This window comes from Schistocerca gregaria, chromosome X (assembly GCF_023897955.1).
Source record: "Schistocerca gregaria isolate iqSchGreg1 chromosome X, iqSchGreg1.2, whole genome shotgun sequence".
Classification (NCBI taxonomy): Eukaryota; Metazoa; Arthropoda; class Insecta; order Orthoptera; family Acrididae; genus Schistocerca; species Schistocerca gregaria.
The window spans coordinates 105,110,774-105,135,254 of NC_064931.1; the positions used below are offsets into that span (position 1 = coordinate 105,110,774).

The 24,481-nt window shown below is 44.3% G+C and overlaps 1 protein-coding gene across 3 annotated transcripts in view; it reads right to left on the reverse strand.

Annotated features, from left to right (window-relative positions):
• LOC126297792 (polyamine-transporting ATPase 13A3) overlaps window positions 1-24,481 on the reverse strand; it is a 422,483-nt gene that overhangs the window by 126,717 nt on the left and 271,285 nt on the right. For all 3 annotated transcript variants that reach the window (XM_049988996.1, XM_049988997.1, XM_049988995.1), the window contains one exon: window positions 14,895-14,974. In XM_049988996.1, coding sequence (XP_049844953.1) covers window positions 14,895-14,960 — 66 coding nt within the window. In that variant the 5' untranslated portion in view covers window positions 14,961-14,974. The remainder of the gene's footprint in view (window positions 1-14,894; window positions 14,975-24,481) is intronic.

Here is a 24,481-nt window from a genome sequence, read left to right on the forward strand (position 1 = left end):
GAGGGAATAATAAGAGTGGACAATCAAGAACGAAGTGCTAGTATTAAGAAGGGTGTAAGACAAGGCTGTAGCCTTTCGCCCCTACTCTTCAATCTGTACATCGAGGAAGCAATGATGGAAATAAAAGAAAGGTTCAGGAGCAGAATTAAAATACAAGGTGAAAGGATATCAATGATACGATTCGCTGATGACATTGCTATTCTGAGTGAAAGTGAAGAAGAATTAAATGATCTGCTGAACGGAATGAACAGTTTAATGTGTACACAGTATGGTTTGAAAGTAAATCGGAAAAAGACGAAGATAATGAGAAGTAGTGGAAATGAGAACAGCGAGAAACTTAACATTAGGATTGATGGTCACAAAGTCAATGAAGTTAAGGAATTCTGCTACCTAGGCAGTAAAATAACCAATGACGGACGGAGCAAGGAAGACATCAAAAGCAAACTCGCTATGGCAAAAAAGGCATTTCTGGCCAAGAGAAGTCTACTAATATCAAATACCGGCCTTAATTTGAGGAAGAAATTTCTGAGGATGTATGTCTGGAGTACACTGTTGTATGGTAGTGAAACATGGACTGTGGGAAAACCGGAACAGAAGAGAATCGAAGCATTTGAGATGTGGTGCTAAAGACGAATGTTGAAAATTAGGTGGACTGATAAGGTAAGGAATGAGGAGGTTCTACGCAGAAGCGGAGAGGAAAGGAATATGTGGAAAACACTGATAAGGAGAAGGGACAGGATTATAGGACATCTGCTAAGACATGAGGGAATGACTTCCATGGTACTAGAGGGAGCTGTAGAGGGCAAAAACTGTAGAGGAAGACAGAGATTGGAATACGTCAAGCAAATAATGGAGGACGTAGGTTGCAAGTGCTACTCTGAGATGAAGAGGTTAGCACAGGAAAGGAATTCATGGCGGGCCGCATCAAACCAGTCGGTAGACTGATGACTAAAAAAAAAAAGTTTATTAAAATTGCAACTTTATTGTTATATATACATATCAAACATGAATTTGGAATTAAATTTCATCAACTTTTTAATGCTGCTTATATTATTCATGTATCTTTAATGGTTTTCTCTCAAATAGTGTCTTTGCTCATATGGATGCCATTTTACATTGTTATATCACTAATAAAAATTAAACAATTAAACTAATTACAGTCATACATCTCTAATACTTCTATTTACTAATGCTGCTGCTACCTTCACTATTTCATGTTTTATTTACAGGAAAATTCACTTTTTCATGTGTGGAATATACGTTCAGGCCTGTAATTTGAAGTACATAATATTTACATATGATCTATTAGAACAGTCCAATAGTGCTCACTGAGCCCTAACCATTAACATTATGTTGGTCTGAAATGCTTAAGGAATTGGTGATTTATTACTATTTAAAGATCGGGTTACATCCAAAACTTGTAAACTAAATCTCGTAGTCAGGGTGTACCTTCACTCACACACTCATCTAATATTTGTCTTCAAAAACCATATGACTGGTTTCTCTGTCACTGGTTTGATTTAGTTTTTATTTATAGTTTCCCCTATTTCATATTTTCTTCATTCACTTAGTTTGGCCATAGCAGCTACCCTCCACAGTTCATTCAAATGGTCAAGTATTACCCACTACATGGCCTGTGTCTCCGGCTAGTTGACCTGCGGTCAGGATTGCTCATACTTTGAGCTCTGTCAATCATGGTGTGTCAAAGGTCCTGCCACCTATTGACAGAGCCGTAAAGCTCATCCGGCTAGGCATGACCCCTTCAACTGTCAAACCTCGCTCTCTTGGCTGTCATAGCATTTGCCAATTTAGCTGCTAGCATTACAACAGGACACACGCACACGGCCGCATCTGTTGTTAAAGCTTTTCATAGGCATTTTCGAAGCATACCATCTCACAGTGAAGACTATAATCCATCGAATCTCATTTGTCGACTTTACCACTCTCCCCAAGAGATTGATTCCAATTCAGTGGAAAGCACTGCTGCTGACAGAATTGGTAGCAGATGCCCAAGAGGTAATTGCAACATGTGGTTCCGTTGCTGGCATTCCTTACAGTGGCTCACATAGTGTCTATCAGACAGATGAAGACCTGGCCAGTGGGGCACCTGCATCTCATACTTTTTAGAATCTTCACAAATGTGATGTTGGAGCGGCATGGAAATATTACATGATAGCTAGGTGTATACGAAATGGGATGACAAGCAACCATTTCCACCCCATTGGATAATAGTTAAACGGTGTTCTGTTCATTAACTGAAATTCTCTTTTGGTTGGTTCCTCCTTCTTCAAGACTTCTATGGTTTGCTCAGCATCAATGTCATTTAAAGCAACAATGACTGAGATTTCTTCCAAGCTGCTGTGTTCTGCCAAAGGGTTCCTTGAAGGGCAGTTGGTGTCCTAGTGCTTGCATTGATTTTTGTATACCACTGTGATATCGTATACCTGAAGCCTCAGAGCCCATATCACCAGCCAACCCAGTGGGTCCTTCAGGCTACTCTGCCAGCTCAGTGAATGGTGGTCCATCACAATGGTGAATGGTTTGCCAAATAAGTATAGCCGAACTTGTTGACGGCACAAACAACGGCAAGGCACTCTTTCTTGGTTGTGGAACAGTTCCTTTCAGACTTGGAGTGTACTCTGGAAGCACAAGTTATCATCTTTTCAGCACTTCCTGGATTTGTACAGGAACTGCACCTACCCCATACCTGGTAACATTGTTGTAAAGTGCTGTGTCAGCATTCTCATCATACAATTCTAGGACTGGAGAATGTGTTAGCACCTCCTTAATGAGGAGGCAAGATTTTTCTTGCAGCTCATTTCAAGAAAATCTGGAATCTCCCTGCAATAGTTCTTGTAAGAGATGTGTATTGGCACAGAAGCCCTTTATGAGTCAGTGGTAGTATGAGCACATGCTGTGAAATCTTCTCACATCAGAAATAGGCCAATGAGTCACAAAAACTGTGATTGCTCTTATTTTGTCTGGGTTGGAACAGACCCCATCACCAATAGGTGCCTCAAACTCTTCAATTTCTTGTGTGTTGAAGATGCACTTTTTTGGATTCAGGCAGTTCAGGCAGAGAACCACAGTCTGAACACAGTACAACATGGCTGTCAAGTGGCTTAGACATTCTTCAAATATGTTTGTGGGAAAAGAAAAGAAAACAGTGACAATGTCATCCTGATAGCAAAGACATACTGTCCGTTTAAGGCACTGAAGCAGGTTGTCTATCATATGTTCCAAGGAGGCCGGAGCATTACACAGTCCAAACGGCATAACATTAAACTCCTAGAGCAGATCAGGAGTTATGAAGCTAGTTGAGGAAAACTTTGCTCCTTTCCCACAGTCTAGGCTGTCATCAATGTGCAGCAATGGATACACACGTTTATTCATGATTTTGTTCAATTGTCAGTAGTTGACACAGAAATGTCATATGCTGTCCTCCTTTTTATAAGGATCACAGGAGAGGACCAAGTGCTCTTTGTACGTTCAGTGATGTTATCTTGCAGAATCTTCACGACTCCCTCATCAATTATCCCAATTATCCATTATTCAGCCACCGACAATCTATACGAGTGCTGACTGATTAGTGGCTGATCCCCAGTATTAATGTGGTATTTTACCATGTATCACTTAGCCTGTCTTTTTTTCATTTTAGATTTGAAAGCAACCAAAAACTGACACAGAATGGCTATTATTCACTGACATTGCCTCTCAGCTAGGTCACATCCTTTTGGCAGTTTTATAGTAGCTTTCACCCCAGCATTGTCTGTTGTAGTAGTGGAGCATGATTCCTTATCAATGACACCAAGCTACCATACCTGGACTACTGTGTCTGTCCCTACGCACATATCTGTAAGGATGAGTTGTTGCTGCTTGTAACAATTAGTGATCCAAAGTTCTCCCTGACCACATACAAAGCTTATGATCATCACTGGCATATAGATTTCTTTTGTGAGCCTGAGTAGCTTTTGGCAATTGACAAAAGCTTTACAGTTTACCTGAGCATCTCAATTGATGACTGGAATTTGTCTCATTGGTGACAGCAGGATAACAAAATCTTCATTGGCAAACAGCGCCAAGCACAATCTTTGTTATGTGTGCTTGCTCAAATTGCTTTATTACTATGCAGCACTAAACTTCCTCAGTCTATGACTACTTGTAATCCCTACAAGAAATCCCATGTAAGAATAACATTATGACAAACAACAAATTCAAAAAGCTGAGTTCTGACATTGATATCTTGCAATACAAGTCCCTGTCAGCTGACCATATTTCCCATTTGTGACTTTCGCCAAAATCACTTTCATATCATAGAACACAGTCTTCTTTAGCTGGTGATAATAAGCATTCAACATTACAGGAAAGAAAGCTCCTGAATCGGCAAGTATCTGAACAGGTTGGTTGTGGATGATGACGTCAATAAGATTTCCTGACATCATGGTGACTGTCATCCATTACGGACTTTCATCTGTGGTGGCCTCGTCTCCATAGATGAATGCTTTGCTTAGTTTTCCTGAATTCAGTGGCTAGGAGAGTGGCTGGTACATCTGTACGGCAATGGGGAATGGATGTGCAATGTTGGGGAAGGAACTCATCCAGGGTACAGTGATAAGACTTGTCCAGCAGGTCGACTAGAATCATCTGCAGTCGACTGGTGTGAAAAGAACTGTTGGGATAATTGACATCTGATGGTGTAGTAGTCATTGAAAACATGTTTTCTTTATCTGCAGTAGTGTATTTCTCCAGGGTATGTACAGTGGAAACATACTGGTGTGTTGTCTTCTCTCCTCCAAATGTCTGTTCTTCTGCAGGGTGTTGTACTTGGTGGAGGAGTTAGTTGTTCCAGTGTTGGTCTGGTGCTGGATTGTTATCTGATTGCTGTGATGTAAGCCCAAGCTGGCCGAGACTGTTCTTCCTGGTGTGTTCAACTGGTGGTGGAAATTGATACAGCCCTTCTTCAACACTATCACCTCCTGCCATATGAGTTCAACTTTTATTTCTGCTATGTCTTGCTTACATGGTGCAAAAGTTTTGGACCCATAAAATGCTGCACTTGTTCTCTTACAACAAGGTGTATTTCATGGTGAACTGCCATAGGGATCACATCCAGCAGTTGGTAGTACCTCTTTCGTCTGACTCTTTTGTGTTGCATTGCCTTTATGCACAGGCACCACTTGATGCAGTCCTCCTTACCAAAAGAGCTGGGCACATGTCTTCTGCAACTCCTTTCATCAAATATGAGATTTCGACAGCTTCTTTCATATATTGATCCACAATGTGGCATAGTGGCAAGGTATTCTGTATACAGGACTGTGTCATTTCACCATGACATTGGTCCCTGTTCTTCAATCGTTCTTCTGCTATGTGGACTTCCATCTGATTGTTACCAAATGTTTTCTTCAGTTCAGCCAAAAATTTATCAGAGCTGTTCAACATCTGACAATGGCCTTGCCACAGTGGTGATACCTGTTCACGTCAGATCATCGAAGTTAAGCGCTGTTGGGCTTGGCAAGCACTTGGATGGGTGACTGTCAAGGTGTGCCAAGTGATGCTGGAAAGCAGTTTGCTCTCAGCCCTCATGAGTTGCAGCTCCAGTCAAAAAAACTGATAATAACTGGGAGAGTGGTGTGCTGACCACCTGCCCCTCCGTATCTGCATACAGTGATGCTTGTCAGCTGACGATGACAGGGCATTAGTCAGTACCATTGGGACTTCTGAGGCCTGTCCGGACAATGCACTGAACTTCTGTAACATGTCGTCAAACCACTGTTGGGCTGTGCCATCCAAGTAAAAATATACTTCTGCCGAACACATTATGTGATTCTGCCTGTTGTATGTGGCAAATCGGTTGATTCCTTTCAGTCATTCAGTGGGTTCTGACCATCATCTACAGGAAATGCTGATGAGTGACTGCTGTTCACCTGACTTATTGCTATTTTGGAATTATTGGTCTCCCAAATACAGGGATGGTGGGAATTATGTACGGCTTACATTCTGGCTCTGTATAGCTACAGCTTTTACGTTGCCTAATTGGAGCCACAATGATGTATACGTTTTGAAGTACCAGGCATCTCCATCAAACAATGTCATCATAACCAGAAGTACAGTACTTGGCACTGAAAGCATGTTTATTACGAACACCAATACAGCCGGAACAAAATTAAACTCCTGGAAGGAGAGTGCAGCTATTTATACAACATTAAATATTTCAGAATATAAAAAAAAAAAACATTACAAATGAAGGGTATTTTGAGAACCATCACAAACTGATAAATATTAAATGATAAACAATTGCAAGTTGTTGTGTTTGACTGGGTGACCCACAGCAAGCCACCTTGTGATGCAAACTTGGACGCCACACGGCATGCAGCACAACACATTACAATATAATTGCAAAATAAATTAGTGGAAACTTTAATGTTACATCACATTAAGAAGTTTGTTGGTACTAGGTTGAATTCTTGACAGTTGTATTAATGTATCTATTTTTTCTGTAAACTAAGTAGAATATGCTCTTTCACAAAAGTAATTAGTGACAAATTGTAGTAGTAGTAGTAGTAGAGGGGTTTTGAGCGCATGGCAGCAAGGTCTTCAGCGCCCGTTCAGTAACTTAGTGAGACGGGTGTCAAGAAAAATCCCAGAAAAGGAATATAAAATGGAACAGAAAACATGGGTAACAATCGTTGAAAAACATGCGCTCACCCACACCAAAGCGTGGGATGAAGCAGAGCATCAGCAGTAAAACATGGACAACACAGGAAGAAAATGATAGAAGAAGCTAAAACAATGTAGCAGATGGAAGTGGCTGGCTGACCGCGGGAGGAGTCAGTCACTCTGCAATACACTAAAACCTCCAGCCTAAAATTTTAGGCCACAGTCCAGATACATCACAAATCTTAAAATCCCTAGACACACACGTCTCATCATTAGCTAGAACAGAAGGCAGATCCCCATCAACTTGTGCTTCTGCCCGTGCATCACGGTATAAAATGCATTCTGTTAAAATGTGCCCGACAGATATGTGCACACCACAAGCATCACAAAACGGAGGATCCTCCCGCCGTAATAAAAAGCTATGTGTGAGAGGACAGTGCCCGATCCGAAGACGTGTGAGGGCCACCTCCCCCCACCTGAGCAACTGGCAGGAGGAACGCCACGGCCGAGGGGTTGACTTAATCAACCGCAGTTTATTGGCCGTCACCGCCAGCCATTCGTCCTCCCACAACTCCATGCACTTCCTGTGGAGTGCAGCGATGACTGACTGCACTGGACCATATCCTGCTCTCTGCAGGCCTCCTTGGCAGCCCGATTGGCCTGTTCATTGCCCCATATGCCGACATGACCAGGCACCCAGCAGAAGGATAGTTCTGTACCCCGCCGTTGAAACAAGTACAGTTGGTTATGTATCAGCTGGACCATCTCCTCAGTCGGGTACAGGTTCTGGAGTGATTGTAAGGCACTAAGAGAATCGGAGCAGAGAAGAAATCGATCGCCCCGAACACGATTTATCTGCTCCAGTGCCTTCAGGATCGTGTGGAGCTCCGCTGCGAAAATGGTATATTAAGCAGGGAGGCGAATCCGAGTAACTAGATCAGGGAACACTACAGAATAGCCAAGGAAATTCTCCTGTTTGGAGCCATCAGTGTGCACGACAGTGAAACCGTGATGCACATCTAAAATGTAAAAAAACAGAGATTGGAATGTAAAATCTGGTGTGCGATCTTTCTTAAAATTAGTCTAATCTAAAATAACTTTGGGTCTCCAGATGAGCCAAGGTGGAGAACTGCTCCAACCGCGAAGCAAAACACGAAGACCAGCCTTAGAAATCGCAGTGAGGCAATCCTGTGCGCAAATCCCATAGGGCTGCGTCGCACGTTGCCGGTTATGAAATAACTGTGCCAGAGGAGGCTGAGCAACGGCATGGTATGCAGGGGTGTATGGTGTGGACAAAGTTTTATACGCCCGGCGCACTGTAAGTAGCCGTCGCCGCATATGAAGTGACGGTTCACCAGCCTCTGCACAGAAGCTTGGTATTGGGCTAGTTCGGAATGCCCCAGTGGCCAACTGAAGCCCTTCATGGTGCACAACGTCCAACATCTTTAAGTAAGAAGGCCTCGCAGACCCATACACCATGCACCCATAATCGAGCCGAGATCGCACAAACGCCCTGTAAAACTGGAGCAGACAATTCCTGTCAGCTCCCCATGTACTGTGGTTAAGACATTTTAAAATACTTAAAGCCTTAAGTGACCGACGTTTCAGGTCTTTAAGATGAGGTAACCACGTGAGCTTCGAGTCAAAAATGAGCCCCAGAAACCTCACCGTGTCTTTAAAAGTAAGAATAGTGTCCATCATCCGCAACTCAGGAAAGGTTAAAATCGAATGAGAACGGTTAAAAAGAACACATACAGACTTCTCGGTGGAAAACTTAAAACCAGTCTTCCGTGCCCAGTCATCCAAACGTCTAATCGTAAGCTGCAAATGACGAGTTGTCATTGCAAGGCTTGAAGAAGAGCAAAACAAAGAGAAATCATCCACAAACAAAGAACACTAGACAGGACTTTTCACTATGGACGTAATGCTATTAATAGCGATGGCAAAGAGAGTCACACTTAAAACGCTACCCTGAGGGACACTGTTCTCCTGCTCAAAGCGATCAGATAGGACGTCACCAATTCAGTATCTAAAATATCGTGGCGAGAGGAAAGACTGAATAAAAAGAGGAAGACAACCACAAAAACCCCATTCGTGAAGTTGCTCCAGGATGAGACGCCTCCAAGTGGTATCGTAGGCCTTCTCAATGTCGAAAAATACACCTAGAAGGTGATGACGGCATAGGAAAGCTTGTTGTATAGCCGCCTCCAGGAGGGCAAGGTTATCGAAGGTGGAACGAAACCTCCTGAGCCCACACTAAAAGCGACTAAGGAGTTGCCGGGATTCTAACATCCAGACAAGGCGGCGGTTGACCATCCGCTCCAAGGTCTTCCCTATGCAACTAGTGAGGGCAACACTACAGTAGCTACTTGGGCTCGTGCGGTCTTTCCCACGTTTTAAAAAAGGGATCAAAACTGCCTCACGCCACGCGTCAGGAAAGTGACGCAACGCCCAAATGGCATTAAAAAGTGCGAGGAGGATTTCTTTGTTGCGCATTGTGAGGCGCCATAGCATACTGTAATGGATCCTGTTGTGACCAGGGGATGTGGCACGAGCTCCAGACAATGCAGAATCCAGCTCCCACAAAGAAAATGGGCAGTTGTAAACTTCATGAGAGGTGGACTGGAAGTCCAGACTACATCTCTCAGCAACGGCCCTATGGGACTGGAAACCTGGATCCTGACGGGTTGTTGCAGTAACTGTGGCAAAATACATGCCATAGTCTGGGCAATGTCTCGCGGATCCGTGTGGAGAGTGCCGTTATTCATTACAGCAGCTATGGGGCACCTCCCTCCTCTGCCAGAAATTCTCCTGATGGTCTCCCACACAATGGAACTTTTGGTGGAACGATTAATGGTGTTCAGGAACTGTTGCCATGACCTCTTCTTGCTCTCACAAATAATGCGGCGACACCTTGCCCTCGCCACCCGAAATACTGCAAGATTCTCAGCAGTCGGCTGAGACTTGAACCGACGCAGAGCTGCACGCCTGGTCTTGATTGCAGAGCGGCATTCAGCACTCCACCAAGGCACAGGTGGCCTCTTCCGGGGGTCCGTGGACTGTGGAATGGATGCTGCAGCGGCGTGGTGGACCGTTTCGGTAATATGATCCACCCACACCTCAACAGTCGCACAGTGTTCGAATTGGGCCAACTGGCTATAAAGTGTCCAGTCAGCTCCACTGAGCACCCATCGTGGTGGTCTCCTTTCGGGGCCCACGCCATCTGGCAGGTGAATCCAGATGGGAAATGATCACTGCCTTTTAAGTCAGCGACCACTTCCCAGTGAGCACTGGCGGCAAGAGCTGGAGAGCAAAGCGAGAGATCAATGGCAGAGAACGACCCAGTCGCTGTGCAGAAATGAGTACTCTGTCCTCCATTAAGCAAGTAGGCACAGGATGACAGGAGAAGCCTCTCAATTGCTCTACCCCTGGGGCAGGTAATTGCAGAGCCCCAAAGCACATTGTGGGCATTAAAATCACCACAAATAATGAATGGTTGGGGAAGCTGTGTAAGAAGGTCAATGAGGGCCACTTCACCAAGTGCGTCATGTGGGGGCAAGTAAAGTGAACAGACAGTCAATGGATGACGTACGTGCACAGACACAGTGACAGCCTGTAAAGTCGTCATAAGCGAGAGAGGCTCGAGGAGTGGTATTCCGTCCTGACGAAAATACCTACACCTCCTCTAGCTCTCTCTCCACGCAGGTCGTCCTTTTTGTGGAGTGTATAGCCTCGCAGCTCAGGGGAGTATGAGGGATGGAAATAAGTCTCCTGGAGACAGAGACACAGTGGTCTACCCTGAGAGAGTAGACGAAGTTCCTCCACATGCGTCCCGAACCCTTGCAAGTTCCACTGAAGTATGGGAGCCATCTATGTTGGGGGTAACACCTTCATCCTGTCTCTCCGATGGGGCGGGGAGACCGCAGCAGGTGGAGGGGCAGGTGTGGGGCGAGATGATTGCCCCACACATACGTCGTATTCCATCAACTCTGGGGAAGAGTCAGATGAAGCCTCACGTAAAACAACAGCCGCATGGTCAGACGGTTTACCACGGGATTTGACCCGGTGTTGCTGCTGTACAGGAGCTTTCTGTGGTTTGGTGGACTTTGGGGGAGCTGATGTGGGAGTGGTAATTGGCGCACTGGGCTTGGGAACAGCCTCAGCTGTTGGAGGTGACAGGGGCTGGCCCAAGTTCGCCACTGTACCCTTGTCTGCCACTCGAGTAGGGGCTACCGGCTCTGAAACACTGGCTGCGTTGCAAGTGCACTGACAGCTGCAGGTGTTAGTGGCAACACTCACCACCTCGGTCTGCGTCGAGGCATCGACTTTTGGAGTAGGCTTCTGAATCAGTGATGCAAAAGATGTAGCAAATGTGGGAGGTTGCATCGACTTATAGATCTTCTTGGCCTCACCATAGGGGATTCGCTTGGTTGTTTTTATTTCCTGGACTTTGCATTCCTCTAAAAATATTCGGCAGTCCATACTCCAAACAGGGTGGTTCTCAGAGCAATTAATACATTTAGCTGGAGACGAGCAACCAACTCCTTCATGAGCAGCCTTACTACAGTTTCCACAAGTCGCTTCGCCTTTACATCCTAAGGTGGTATGCCCAAAACGCTGGCATTTAAAACAGCGCATTGGGGTCGGGAAATAAGGCCTCACATTAAGGCGAAGGAAGCCAGCTTTAACATGTTCAGTAAGTTTTGTGCTACTGAAGGTCAGAATAAAGGAGTCGGATTTGACAAGATTGCCATCAACCCTCTTCATGATGTGTTGGACATCAACGATACCTTCCGGAGCCCACTCACGTTGCAGTTTGTCCTTGGGAATGTCAACTAGATCCTGGCATTTCACAACACCTTTGCTGTAGTTCAAGGTGCTGTGCAGTTCAGTGTCTATAGCAAACTCCCCAAGGCATTTAGCAGCTTGCAGGTTAGTTGCTTGCTGGGAAGTGGAAGTTTCCACTAGCAAGGTCCCATTACGTAAGCGCTTCACCGATTTTAAGGAGCCACAGATGCCCTCCAATCCCTTTTGTATATAGAAGGGCGAAACCTTCTCGAAACTACCCTCCTTCCGTTTCACAATGAGAAACACATTCGGATTACCAGAATGCATTCTGTTACCTAAGACTGGACTTGTCAAAGAAGTGCCGGAGTCAGGGGGACTGACTGCACGAGCCCTCTTAAGAGACTGGGTGTTAGAACCTTCCAGTGGCCCACCCTTTCCGCTGGGAGGAAGAAAAGAGGATTTTGAAGGATCCATCTCGGTCCCACGAGCAGCTAGGGAACTAGAAGTCCACCTAGACAGAGCCCCACGTGCCTAGGTAAGCCTTATACAACTGAGGTACGGCGGGTTCCCCAGAGGTTGCCCGCTAATGACTGTTCTACCTTGACAGGCATGCATCTCATCAGCGCACAGCACACCTTGAGATTGAGGGGTTGTTTACAGAGGTTTATTCCGTCCTCGCGATCCGGGCGGCCAAGCCAAGATCCCCACTCCCTGAGACACATAACATTCCACTGCCGCGCCGCACGGTGGTCGTTGAAGTATGCCCAAAGCTTACGGTGACAGGGGACTGGCGGCGCTTACCAATCCCCAGCTCAGGAACCCCGGGGTCGCCAAGCCCGTACCCAGAAAATGAATGCTGAGCCCCTGGGGGGAGTGACAAATTGTGTCATAAGCGTTATTAGATAAAAGAAGTGTAAACATTTGCAATATTTTGCTAAAGCACTTATTTTGAAACTCTGCAGACCATTCCACCAAGTTCACATGCTTTGAGGAAGGAAATTCTTGAATTTCATTTATATCAACAGAAAAGAGATCGATAAACCAAGATTTTTATCTGTTAGATTATAGGAAATATTCAGAAGAACTTTGTCACAATCCACAGAATTACAATACAAGACATCTAATAATCTGAGGTGATGGTAAAATAGCCAATCTGGTAGATACAAGTGAATGCTCAAAGCTGAAAAATGAACCACAGTCACTGTTTAAGAACTGTCATTCTGATAGTTCTAACTACTTTATCAAAGATTCAGTTTTGTTTTGTACTTCTAACCTTCCTTTTTATAAATGTAGTAACATAGGATGAACATATTTTGAACAACTTAGGTCTGCTTTTTTCCTTCTGGTCAAAGAACAAAATGTACTTTTTTTAACTCTAGCATACAGTGATTCAGTAGATGGCAATATGGCTCAAAACAGATAAAAACTAGACTCCCACCTAAAAACAATGGTAGCTTTTCTGTGCTGTTTGTGGAAATGTATTTAAAAATTGCCGATAACACTCCATTATAAATGCCAAAAACTATGAGTCAGAGTCTAAAAAATAAGTTTAATACATAATGTACACAGAAAGCCTCAAATAGTGAACATAATGATACAATAAATACACAGCTTGCCCAAGGAAGCTATTCCATACTCGCCATACTCGGCCAGTCTCTCAACAAGTGACTACCACTGTGTGATTATTTCAAATGGCACTTACTTCATCAAGAACATTTCTTTCAACTGAGTTATGTGCAAACTTTCACACTGAAGTTAAATATTGGCCAAGAATAAACGATGGACTGTTTGAGTGTAAACCTTAGAACATAACTCCTTCTAAATTATTAGGACATGTCTAACAGGACTCTGCTTTTCATTACTTCCACTGTAAGTTTTAAAATGGCATGCTTTCTCATTTATTCCCATATTTTTCTCAATATACTGTTCTCATCAGTGACATTGCACTTTTTACAGTTTGAAACATGAAGATATACTTTTTTCATTAGGAGAGAGCCTGTTTACACTAGACTAATGCTTCATTCAAGAGAATAGCAACTGAATGATCACTGGGCACAGAATTCCACTGAGGTGACCAAAGTCATGGGATAGCAATACGCTCGTATACAAATGGCACTAGTATCACTCGCTCTACGTATAAAACGGTAGTGGACTGGCAGAGCTGTCATTTGTACTCATGTGATTCATGTAAAAAGGTTTCCAACATGATTATGGCCACATGACAGGAATTAACAGACTCTGAACAGAGAATGGTGGTTATAGCTAGATGCATGGGACATTCCCTTTAGGAATTTATTAGAGAATTCATTATTCTGAGATCCACAGTGTCAAGAGTGTGCCGAGAATATAAAATTTCAGACATTACCTCTCACTATAGACAATACAGAGGCTGACGGCCTCCACTTAACAACTGAGAATAGTGGCATAAGCACAGGGTTGTTAGAGTTAACAGACAAGTAACACTGCATGAAATACTTGCAAAAATCAATGTGGGATGTATGACAAACATATCCATTAGACCAGTGTGGGAAAATCTGGAATTAATGGGCTACGGCAGCGGATGACTGACACGGTTGCCTGTGCAAACAGCACACCATTGCCCGTAGGGCCTCTCCTGGGCTTGTTACTGTATCAGCTGGAACCTAGATGATTGGAAAACTGTGGCCGTATCAGATGAGACATGATTGGTAAGAGCTCATGGTAGGGTTCAAGTGTAGCACAAACACCACAAAGCCGTGGATCCAAATTGTCACAAGGCATTGCGTGAACTGGTGGTGCCTCCGTAATGGTGTGGGCTGTTTTTACATGGAATGGACTGGATCTTCTGGTCCAACTGAACTGATAATTGACTGGAAATGGTTATATTCGGCTACTTGGAGAGCATTTGTCACTATTCATGGACTCCATGTTCCCACATAATGAGTGAATTTTTATGGGTGACAGTGTACCATGACACAGGACACAATTGTTTGAGAGTGATTTGAAGAACTTTCTGGAGAATTCAAGCAATGGATTTGGCCATCCAGAATGCCCGCAATGAATCCCATTGAACACTTATGGGAAATAATGTAGGGGTCAGTTTATGCACAAAATCCTGCACTGGCAATACTTTTGCAATTATGGACAGCAGTACAGGCAGCCTAGCTCAATATTTCTACAATGACTTATTGAGTCCATTCCACGTCGAGTAGCTGCACTACGATGGGCAAAATGAGGTCCAATACTATATTAGGAGGTATCCCATGACTTCTGTCATCTCCGTGTATGTCCATTACTAAAGAACAGACACAATACAAAGTCACTAGTACACAACCAATAACAAAATAGTAATCTGTAATTTATACAAATAATGTGTCTACACACTAACTTTTCATTTAAAACAAGAACTAACAAGATCCATTAGTAAACAAAATGTTCCTCAACAAAAGTTATGATGTTTTAGAACATACCATTTGATCTTCTTCCCCATAGTTAATGTATTCAAAATCTGATTCTCCAGGAGGTGGATGTGTCATTGTGTTCCCTGTACCTGTGGATTAAACCGCCATTCATTAAAAAGTGAACTCAAAACATGTTTAACATGTTATTTTCCTAGCTAACTTAAGATTGTTTATATGACTCATTGACACAGATAAAGATAGACAAAAAAGAAAATATTTTGCCACTCAAATTCATGTACAAGCTATATAATATAACTACACTACACTGGAACAGAGATAAAAGTTAAAAAAAAAAAGAAAGCCAAATATGGGCACACTACAGACCCATAGGATCAAGTGAGGGTTTCCAGAGCATCAAATTGAGAACATGTGGTAGGGAAGGTGAGATATATATATTTTCCATTCAACCACTGCCATGAAATCATAAATCACATCAACGTAGTATCAGCCTTAAATACATATTATACTATACATTACATTAATTATACTAGCTTAGTTGGACAAGGAACGTGAAAGGAAGTTACTGGTGGCCTGTCCATAGGACTAATGCTAATATTCACCTGGAGTGATCTATCAAAACCATGAGAAACACAAAGTTAGAAACTTGGTTCCCGGAAATACAAGTCCATTGCCTTAACCACTACTCCACCATACTTGTTATGGTTAATGTTGGCAATATAATGATTGATTTATATGAGCTGCAGTCTGAGACAACCTTTCTCAAATGTCAAAGCTTCTAATGCATGGATGTGAGATAGCACTTGACTTAGATTAAACCAAATTGAATCTAGATGGTGCGAAAAATTTAATCTAAAGTATTTTGACAGCAAGTGGAGGACATAGTGACACCAGATTCCTGATTATAGGTCTTCATAAAAATGCCCTGGGTTAATTTCCAAGCCCCACCCCATTATATCATGGAGTGAATGTATATGAAACTGGTGACAGTGAATCAGCTGTCACATGAGAACATTAAAGTCTGTCCCCCCCCCCCCCCCCTCCCTCCCCTTTCAGGCTATTCTGGTGGGACAAACTATATGTCGATACCCTCACCAATCTCCCTCACAAAGATTATCATCAGCAACTAAAACACAATAGCATGGGAATAAGGGGAGTAGAGGCTGGACCAGTAAAGGCTAAAGGTGATGAAAATAATAGATTGTCAGCACAGAGAAAGAGAGAATGGGGGAATAGAGAGTGGAGAGAGGGATGATGAGAGCAGAAGGGGAGTGAGAGAAAGGGAGGGAGAGTACGGGGAGAGAAAGATGAGGGAGGGAGAGGTGACAGAAATACAGAAATGGGAAGGGATGCGATGTTATATACACACATCAAAAAACGTTTTGCATCACCTCGGTTCTGAGAGTTCCTGAACCTGTACAGAAAATTGGAATAAGATCAACATAAAGATCATTTCTGCCCTTTTTATTGCTCATGAAAACCACACATTGCATGTTGTACTGCCATACAGCGAGACCTTCAGAGGTAGTGGTCCAGATTGCTGTACACCCCAGTACCTCTAATACCCAGTAGCACGTCCTCTTGCATTGATGCATGCTGTATTCGTTGTGGCATACTATTCACAAGATCATCAAGGCGCTGTTGATCCAGATTGTCCCACTCCTCAATGGCAATTTGGCATAGATCACTCAAGAGTGGTTGGTGGGTCACGTCATCCAAGAACAGCACTCTTCAGTCTATCCCAGGCATGTCTGATAGGGTTCATGTCTGGAGAACATGCTGGCCACTATATTTGATGTCACTATCCTGAAGAAAGTCATTTGCAATATGTGCATGATGGGAGTGAGAATTTTCATCCATGAGGACGAATGCTTCGCAAATATGCTGCCGATATTGTTGCACTATCAGTCAGATGATGGCATTCAAATATCGTACAGCCATTACGGCACCTTCCATGACCACCAGCAGTATATGTTGGCCCCACATAATGCCACCTCAAAACAGCAGGGAACCTCCACCTTGCTGCACTCACTGGACAATGTGTTTAAGGCAACCAGACTGATCGGGTAGCCTCCAAACACGTCTCCGACGATTGTCTTGTTAAAGGCATATGCAACACTCATCAGTGAAGTGAATGTGATGTCAATCCTGAGCGGTCCATTGGGGATGTTGTTAGGCCCACCTGTGCTGCGCTGCATGGTGTCGTGTTTGCAAAGATGGACCTCACCAGGGATGTCGAGAGTGAAGTTGTGCATTATGCAGCCTATTGTGCACAGTTTGAGTAATAACACAACGTCCTGTGGCTGCACAAAAATCATCATTCAACATGGTGGTGCTACTGTCAGGGTTCCTCCGAGCCATATAATCCATAGGTAGTGGTCATCCAGTGCAGTAGTAGCCCCTGGCTGGGCTGAATGAGGAATGTCATTGACATTCCTGTCTCTCTGCAACTCCTCCATGTCTGAACAACATCAATTTGTTCATGCCGAGACGCCTGGACACTTCCCTTGTTGAGAGGCCTTCCTGGCACAAAGAAACCAATGCGGATGCGATTGAACTGCGGTATTGACTGTATAGGCATGGCTGAACTACAGACAACACGAGCCGTGTACCTTCTTCCTGGTGGAATGACTAGAAGTGATCGGCTGTTGGACCCCTCCATCTACACTCCTGGAAATTGAAATAAGAACACCGTGAATTCGTTGTCCCAGGAAGGGGAAACTTTATTGACACATTCCTGGGGTCAGATATATCACATGATCACACTGACAGAACCACAGGCACATAGACACAGGCAACAGAGCATGCACAATGTCGGCACTAGTACAGTGTATATCCACCTTTCACAGCAATGCAGGCTGCTATTCTCCCATGGAGACGATCGTAGAAATGCTGGAACGGCTTGCAATGCCATTTCCACCTGGCGCCTCAGTTGGACCAGCGTTCGTGCTGGACGTGCAGACCGCGTGAGACGACGCTTCATCCAGTCCCAAACATGCTCAATGGGGGACAGATCCGGAGATCTTGCTGGCCAGGGTAGTTGACTTACACTTCTAGAGCACGTTGGGTGGCACGGGATACATGCGGACGTGCATTGTCCTGTTGGAACAGCAAGTTCCCTTGCCGGTCTAGGAATGGTAGAACGATGGGTTCGATGACGGTTTGGATGTACCGTGCACTATTCAGTGTCCCCTCGACGATCACCAGAGGTGTACGGCCAGTGTAGGAGATCGCTCCCCACACCATGATGCCGGGTGTTGGCCCTGTGTGCCTCGGTCTTATGCAGTCCTGATTGTGGCGCTCACCTGCACGGCGCCAAACACACATACGACCATCATTGGCACCAAGGCAGAAGCGACTCTCATCGCTGAAGACGACACGTCTCCATTCGTCCCTCCATTCACGCCTGTCGCGACACCACTGGAGGCGGGCTGCACGATGTTGGGGCGTGAGCGGAAGACGGCCTAACGGTGTGCGGGACCGTAGCCCAGCTTCATGGAGACGGTTGCGAATGGTCCTCGTCGATACCCCAAGACCAACAGTGTCCCTAATTTGCTGGGAAGTGGCGGTGTGGTCCCCTACGGCACTGCGTAGGATCCTACGGTCTTGGCGTGCATCCGAGCGTCGCTGCAGTCCGGTCCCAGGTTGACGGGCACATGCACCTTCCGCCGACCACTGGCGACAACATCGATGTACTGTGGAGACCTCACGCCCCACGTGTTGAGCAATTCGGCGGTACGTCCACCCGGCCTCCCGCATGCCCACTATACGCCCTCGCTCAAAGTCCGTCAACTGCACATACGGTTCACGTCCACGCTGTCGCGGCATGCTACCAGTGTTAAAGACTGCGATGGAGCTCCGTATGCCACGGCAAACTGGCTGACACTGACGGCGGCGGTGCACAAATGCTGCGCAGCTAGCGCCATTCGACGGCCAACACCACGGTTCCTGGTGTGTCCGCTGTGCCGTGTGTGTGATCATTGCTTGTACAGCCCTCTCGCAGTGTCCGGAGCAAGTATGGTGGGTCTGACACACCGGTGTCAATGTGTTCTTTTTTCCATTTCCAGGAGTGTAATAGATGCTGCTCATGCACGGTTGTTTCGGTTGTTTACCTCTTTGGGTGGGTTTAGTGACACCTCTGAAGAGTCAAAGGGACTGTGACTGTGATAAAATATCCACAGTCAACGTCTATAGTCAGCAGTTCTGGGTATATGCTGTCCACTCACATTAATATGACCACCTGTCAAAAACTTGAATAACCACATTTTGCAGCACAGACCACTGTGAGACATGCAGGGAGAGAGTCAGTGAGATTCTGGGAGGTACCGATAAGGATGTGAGCCATACTGCCTTCAGTGCTATGGCCAGGTCTCTTGGTTGATTATTCATGGTACAAACAGCCCAATCAAAGTGGTCCACAGATTCTTGCTTGAGTTTAGATTCAGGGAGTCTGGTGGCCAGGGGAGTATGGTAAAATCATTCTGGTGCTCTTCGAACCATGCACATGCATTGCAATCTATGTGACATGTTGCATTGTCCTGTGGTAGATGCTATCATACCAAGAAAATACAAACTGCATGCAGGGGTGGATATGCTCTTCAGGATTGATGCATATTTGCATTGATGTATTGTGCCTTACAGAATCATGAGATCACACAGGGAGAGCCATAAAAATGTTCCTGAGAATATAACTCTCCTCCTCCTGCCTGGATACTTTTGACAATTGTTGCAGGGTCATAAACCCCAAGGGCCATCTGTCTGATGGAGCATAAAACAAAATTCATCTGAAAGGCCGCTTGTCTCCACTCAGTGGACATCCAGTTGTGGTACTGGTGTGCAAATTCCAGCATTCATCGCTGCACAGCATAGTAGTCAGCACAAGTGCATGAAACAGGCGCTTGCTGCGAAGGCCCATATGCAGCACTATTTTCTGTACAGTCACTGAAGAGACACTGCTGAGAGCCTCTTTATTCATATGGGCAGTCAGTTGCTCAGCAGTAGCATGTCTATTCAGCTGAACACATCTCCAAAGCTGCCATTCACCACTATCATCTAGTGCCTGTGGTGCAGCACAGTTGCCTCAGCGCCAGTTTTGGATAGTGCCATTGTGCCATGCAGAGTACAGTTTAACCATGTTGGCACATGACCAGTATAAAAACATAGCCATTTTGGAAATGCTTCTTCCTTTGGCCTGAAAGCCAATGATCTTGCCCTTTCGGACTTCACATAAATTGCTGCATTTCCAAATAATGACAACAACTGCACTGTTTTCCACGTCCCCCTGACACACTTTATATACCATCCACTTTTAGTGTTAGCCATCTGCTGTCTGTGAGTGGTTATCGCGCATTGATGTTGAACATAGATGGTAGTCACATTAATGTGACTGGACTGTGTGTGTAGAGGTTCCTAAAGAGTGTATGTTGAGACAAGGAACTAATGGTCCAAAAACAATATTTATCTGCTTATTGACAAACAACTTACATCTTACAGATGCAACATCAGCTCATACACATTGTTCAAAGTTATTTACTGATGTGTTAAAATAGAAAGAATGCATTTGGCTGTTTTGCTGAATTAATGTCTGTCTGGGCACTAATCCACATCTTGAGTTTAAGACATACAGCCTTGTGAATATATAAATGCACAGAGAAGCTGGATATTATAAACTTTTTATAGCACAGAAATGGCAAATATGCTCACCGGTCAAAATATAACCAACCCCTTTAAGACTGCACTGCTCACTATGGAGTGCTGCAGGTGGTGTAAAAATGGAACCAGGTGGTCATGTGACCTTCTACTGCTGGCGTAGCTCGTGGCAATGAAGTTATGTGTATGTGCCAGTCTGCATATGGAACCATCACGGTAAGACATGGAGGCATGAAAGAATAACAGAAATGAGTCATAGTGTTTTGAACCCAAAGTAAAGGAGGTTGCCTGATTTGTTGGTGCTGCAGTGTGCAGTGTCCATTGTATCTATTGTGAAAACTCTTAAAGCTTTTTAAATAAAAAAAGTTATTAACATCCTACATCTTTATTCTTCATGTCTACATATTTACTTCTCAACATAGTCACCCAAGTGACAAACACATTTCTCCCAATGAGAGAGCTGTTTGTTGATATCACCACCATAGGATGTACGAGTTTCTTCACGGAGCAACAACCTCACCTCCACAGACACCGCTTCATCACTATCAAAGTGAAGTCATTGAAAATTTTCTTTAAGTTTAAGAAACAGATGAAAATCAGATGGGGCCAAGTTGGGTCTTTATGGAGGATGATCAATGACAGTGAACCCAAGGTGACGGATTGTTGCAGATGTCACACTGCTCATGTGTGGTCTGGCATTGTCATGCTGAAAGAGAAGGTACTCCGTGTGTGGACAAACTCTTCGAATTCGAATATCAATTACAGCATGCTGTTTCTGACACAATGACGCAGTTACATTATACACTGTCATGTTACATGTTACAATTCGGAGCCTTCTTGCAGCAGAGGACTTAAGAGTTTTCACATAAAAAAATTTTGAGGCATTGCTTTTCAGCACATTCTTGTACAAGGAATGGTGTACCACCCACAATTATGTCACACAATGTAGGCAGAGTGATCTTAAAAAGATCCTGGCAGACAAGGGCCGGAGATAAGTGTTGTGCCTTGTCACTGAAACAAGAATTGCTGCCATCAGTTAATGCAGAGCCATCTCGACCGGTTTCCGAGTATACATCATGAAGAGAACAGCATGCAGTGGACATTTGGATCAGGTACCCTGCAAAGGTCATTGCTCAGAATGGCACATAAGGCTGTAAATCTTCGATGCACCAAATAACACAGAAACTGAACAGTAGCTGACTGCAGACACATAGTGTAGTCACACAAATCATGACTTTGTGTCTTTTTAAAAGATGCAAGACATTCAATCTGCAGTGTGTCGTATGCTTGTGGTGTCCACTGTCCATTCACCTACCTGCTCGCAGCGAGTCCTGTATTCCTGCAAGACGCTCAGATGCTGTTCTGCATCCCTACAACAGTTATCGAGGCACTCGTGTCTACAGATAAGCTATATACATGTGTGGTGTCTCTTCTGTGGGACTTGGCCAAAATGGTTAAGGCAACTGCTTGCATTAAGCAGGAGACCTGAGTTTGAGTCCCAGACTGGCACAAACTTTCAACTTTCAGCGTCAAATTATTTTAATGCTACATTGCAGCTGGAGTTGGTCTCTCCACTGAAATTTGGTTTGGTTCAGGTCAGATGTGCTTGACTGTAATTTCCGTATACATTTTTCATGTCGTGACTTGTGTCCACTCATTCAGGTAACCCCGGACATTAACTATAATGTTTATTTCAACATCCTAAATGACCAAGTTGCCCTTTCTTCTATATCTTCATAATAAGTATACTGTGACACTCCCATACTCCCAGCTGTATTCAAGGAGCTACACGCATGTCTTCCTTGTTTGATGACAGACCCATTAAATCACCCAATCTTAATTTCACTCAAAATGTTTGTGACTATTTGGAACAGTGAGTGAAATATTGTAATCAACATCCTGGCAATTTGGTTGCTCTATGGGATCAAATAATGAGTGGCTTCTGCTGGAAATAGCTTACCTGAAGAAACTGGTGGGCTCTCTTCTTTGCTGAATTGATGGCATTATGAGGGCTTGAGGCATTCGCATTCGCAGTATATCTCCAGGTAGTCTACTTCTTTGTACGGTGTACTTATCCGATGCCATATACAGAGCAAATGCTAGAGGTATTTATAATAAGCATATATTTTATTTTATTGTTCACTTACAAAATTGCTATTATATAGACTGAGTTTACAGTCTGTGTATTTGTTAGCACACTGTTTCGTCCTCATTTGAGTTCCAAAGGAAAAATATCTTAATGCCAAAATATTCTTTTACTTTCAGTGCACCTACAAATAAGGAAGGCTCAAAGTTTTATCATGCAATGATTTCATGAATGATGCTCAGTATGAATATATGGTTGATCTGAAAATGATTTTAGATTGTGTGGAAACCTCTGCAGAAAAAGATGGTGTACAACAGTGCACTTTTTCAATAATTACAGCACAGTGGGATTTTAGAGGAAGACAAAACCCTTTAAATGACAACCAGTAGAAACAGATGGAAATTGGACAAAATACACTGCATGACAGTTGTTAAGGAATAGAGACATTGCTGGACAGCAATAATCACAGGCAATGACGGATGACACGAAACACAGTACATACATAATAGAGGTGGAGTGGTATATTTATCACAAGGAATGGTAGATTTCACTGCATGGGAAAGCAAGTTAACAGACATAAATAACATTTATGTTTGAAACAGGTCATACTGCCAACAGACTCTCAGAGAGGAATATGCCCCCCCTCGGGCAAATGCACATTTTGCACCTATTATTCACGGTGGCTACCCAACTGTCGAGTAGCCCTCGGAGGATATTCCTGTCCCTCTCTCAAGGTGGTTTTCAGTTTATGTGCGGTTCGCAGAGCAAGTGGAGGAGGAGATTAGTGTTTAACGTCCTGTCGACAACGAGGTCATTAGAGACGGAGCGCAAGCTCCGGTGAGGGAAGGATGGGGAAGGAAATTGGCCGTGCCCTTTCAAAGGAACCATCCCGGCATTTGCCTGAAGCAATTTAGGGAAATCACGGAAAACCTAAATTAGGATGGCCTGAGACGGGATTGAACCGTCTTACTCTCAAATGCGAGTCCAGTGTGCTAACCGCTACGCCACCTCGCTCGGTTTCGCACAGCAAGTGTTTGTTGGCAAACACATCTGAAGAGCATCTCCGATATGTTGTATAGGGTATAAGTCTGAGCAGTACACAAGACATTCCATATGTTCAACATCTTCACTTTTCAGTGTGTCCATCACCTCAACGGCCACGTGTGGGTGGACATAGTCATTCATAAGAGAAAGTCGGGCCCTTCCACACCCCTTAATACAACAGTACCTCACGCAATAAGCAGCAGTATTCAGCTGCTGTACATACGGCCTGCCCACACCATCATGCCTAGGCCAAACCAATGACGTTCATGAAGATTTAATGGTGTGTAACGTGTACCCCTCTCTCTCCAAACTGATGACCAGAACCACTTGCCACACCAAACCAGGATTCATCGCACGTCACTGTGGACCACGCTGTTGCCGACCCCAACCACTTTGCTCCCTAGAACAACAAACTCTTTCTCAATGATGGCTTGGTTGAAGTGGTACGCATTTAACAGGCCTTCGAGCATACAAACCTGGCTGAAACAATCGCTGAAAAATGGTTTTGGCAGAGACATGCAATGTTTGCAGCGATCTGCCTAGGAGTGAGTTGTCTGTTCCTTTTCGCAGCTTGGGCTACATATCAATCCTCCTGTAGTGTGGTGGTCTATCTACAACCACCGGCACACTTTCGGATAACATTTCCACCTTCAGTGGCCTTTTTCAGTTGCGAGACGACACTTGGACACACCCATTACTGTGAACACAGTATTGACACTGAGATGCTTCGCTGTCCAACTGCTCCTCCACAATCGGGAGCACTCCAATGATGTCTTGCAAACACGTTCTGGTACCACACAGAATATCACAGTAAAAGATTCCGCGACAACATTCGTCCAACACCGTACCGCAAGAACTT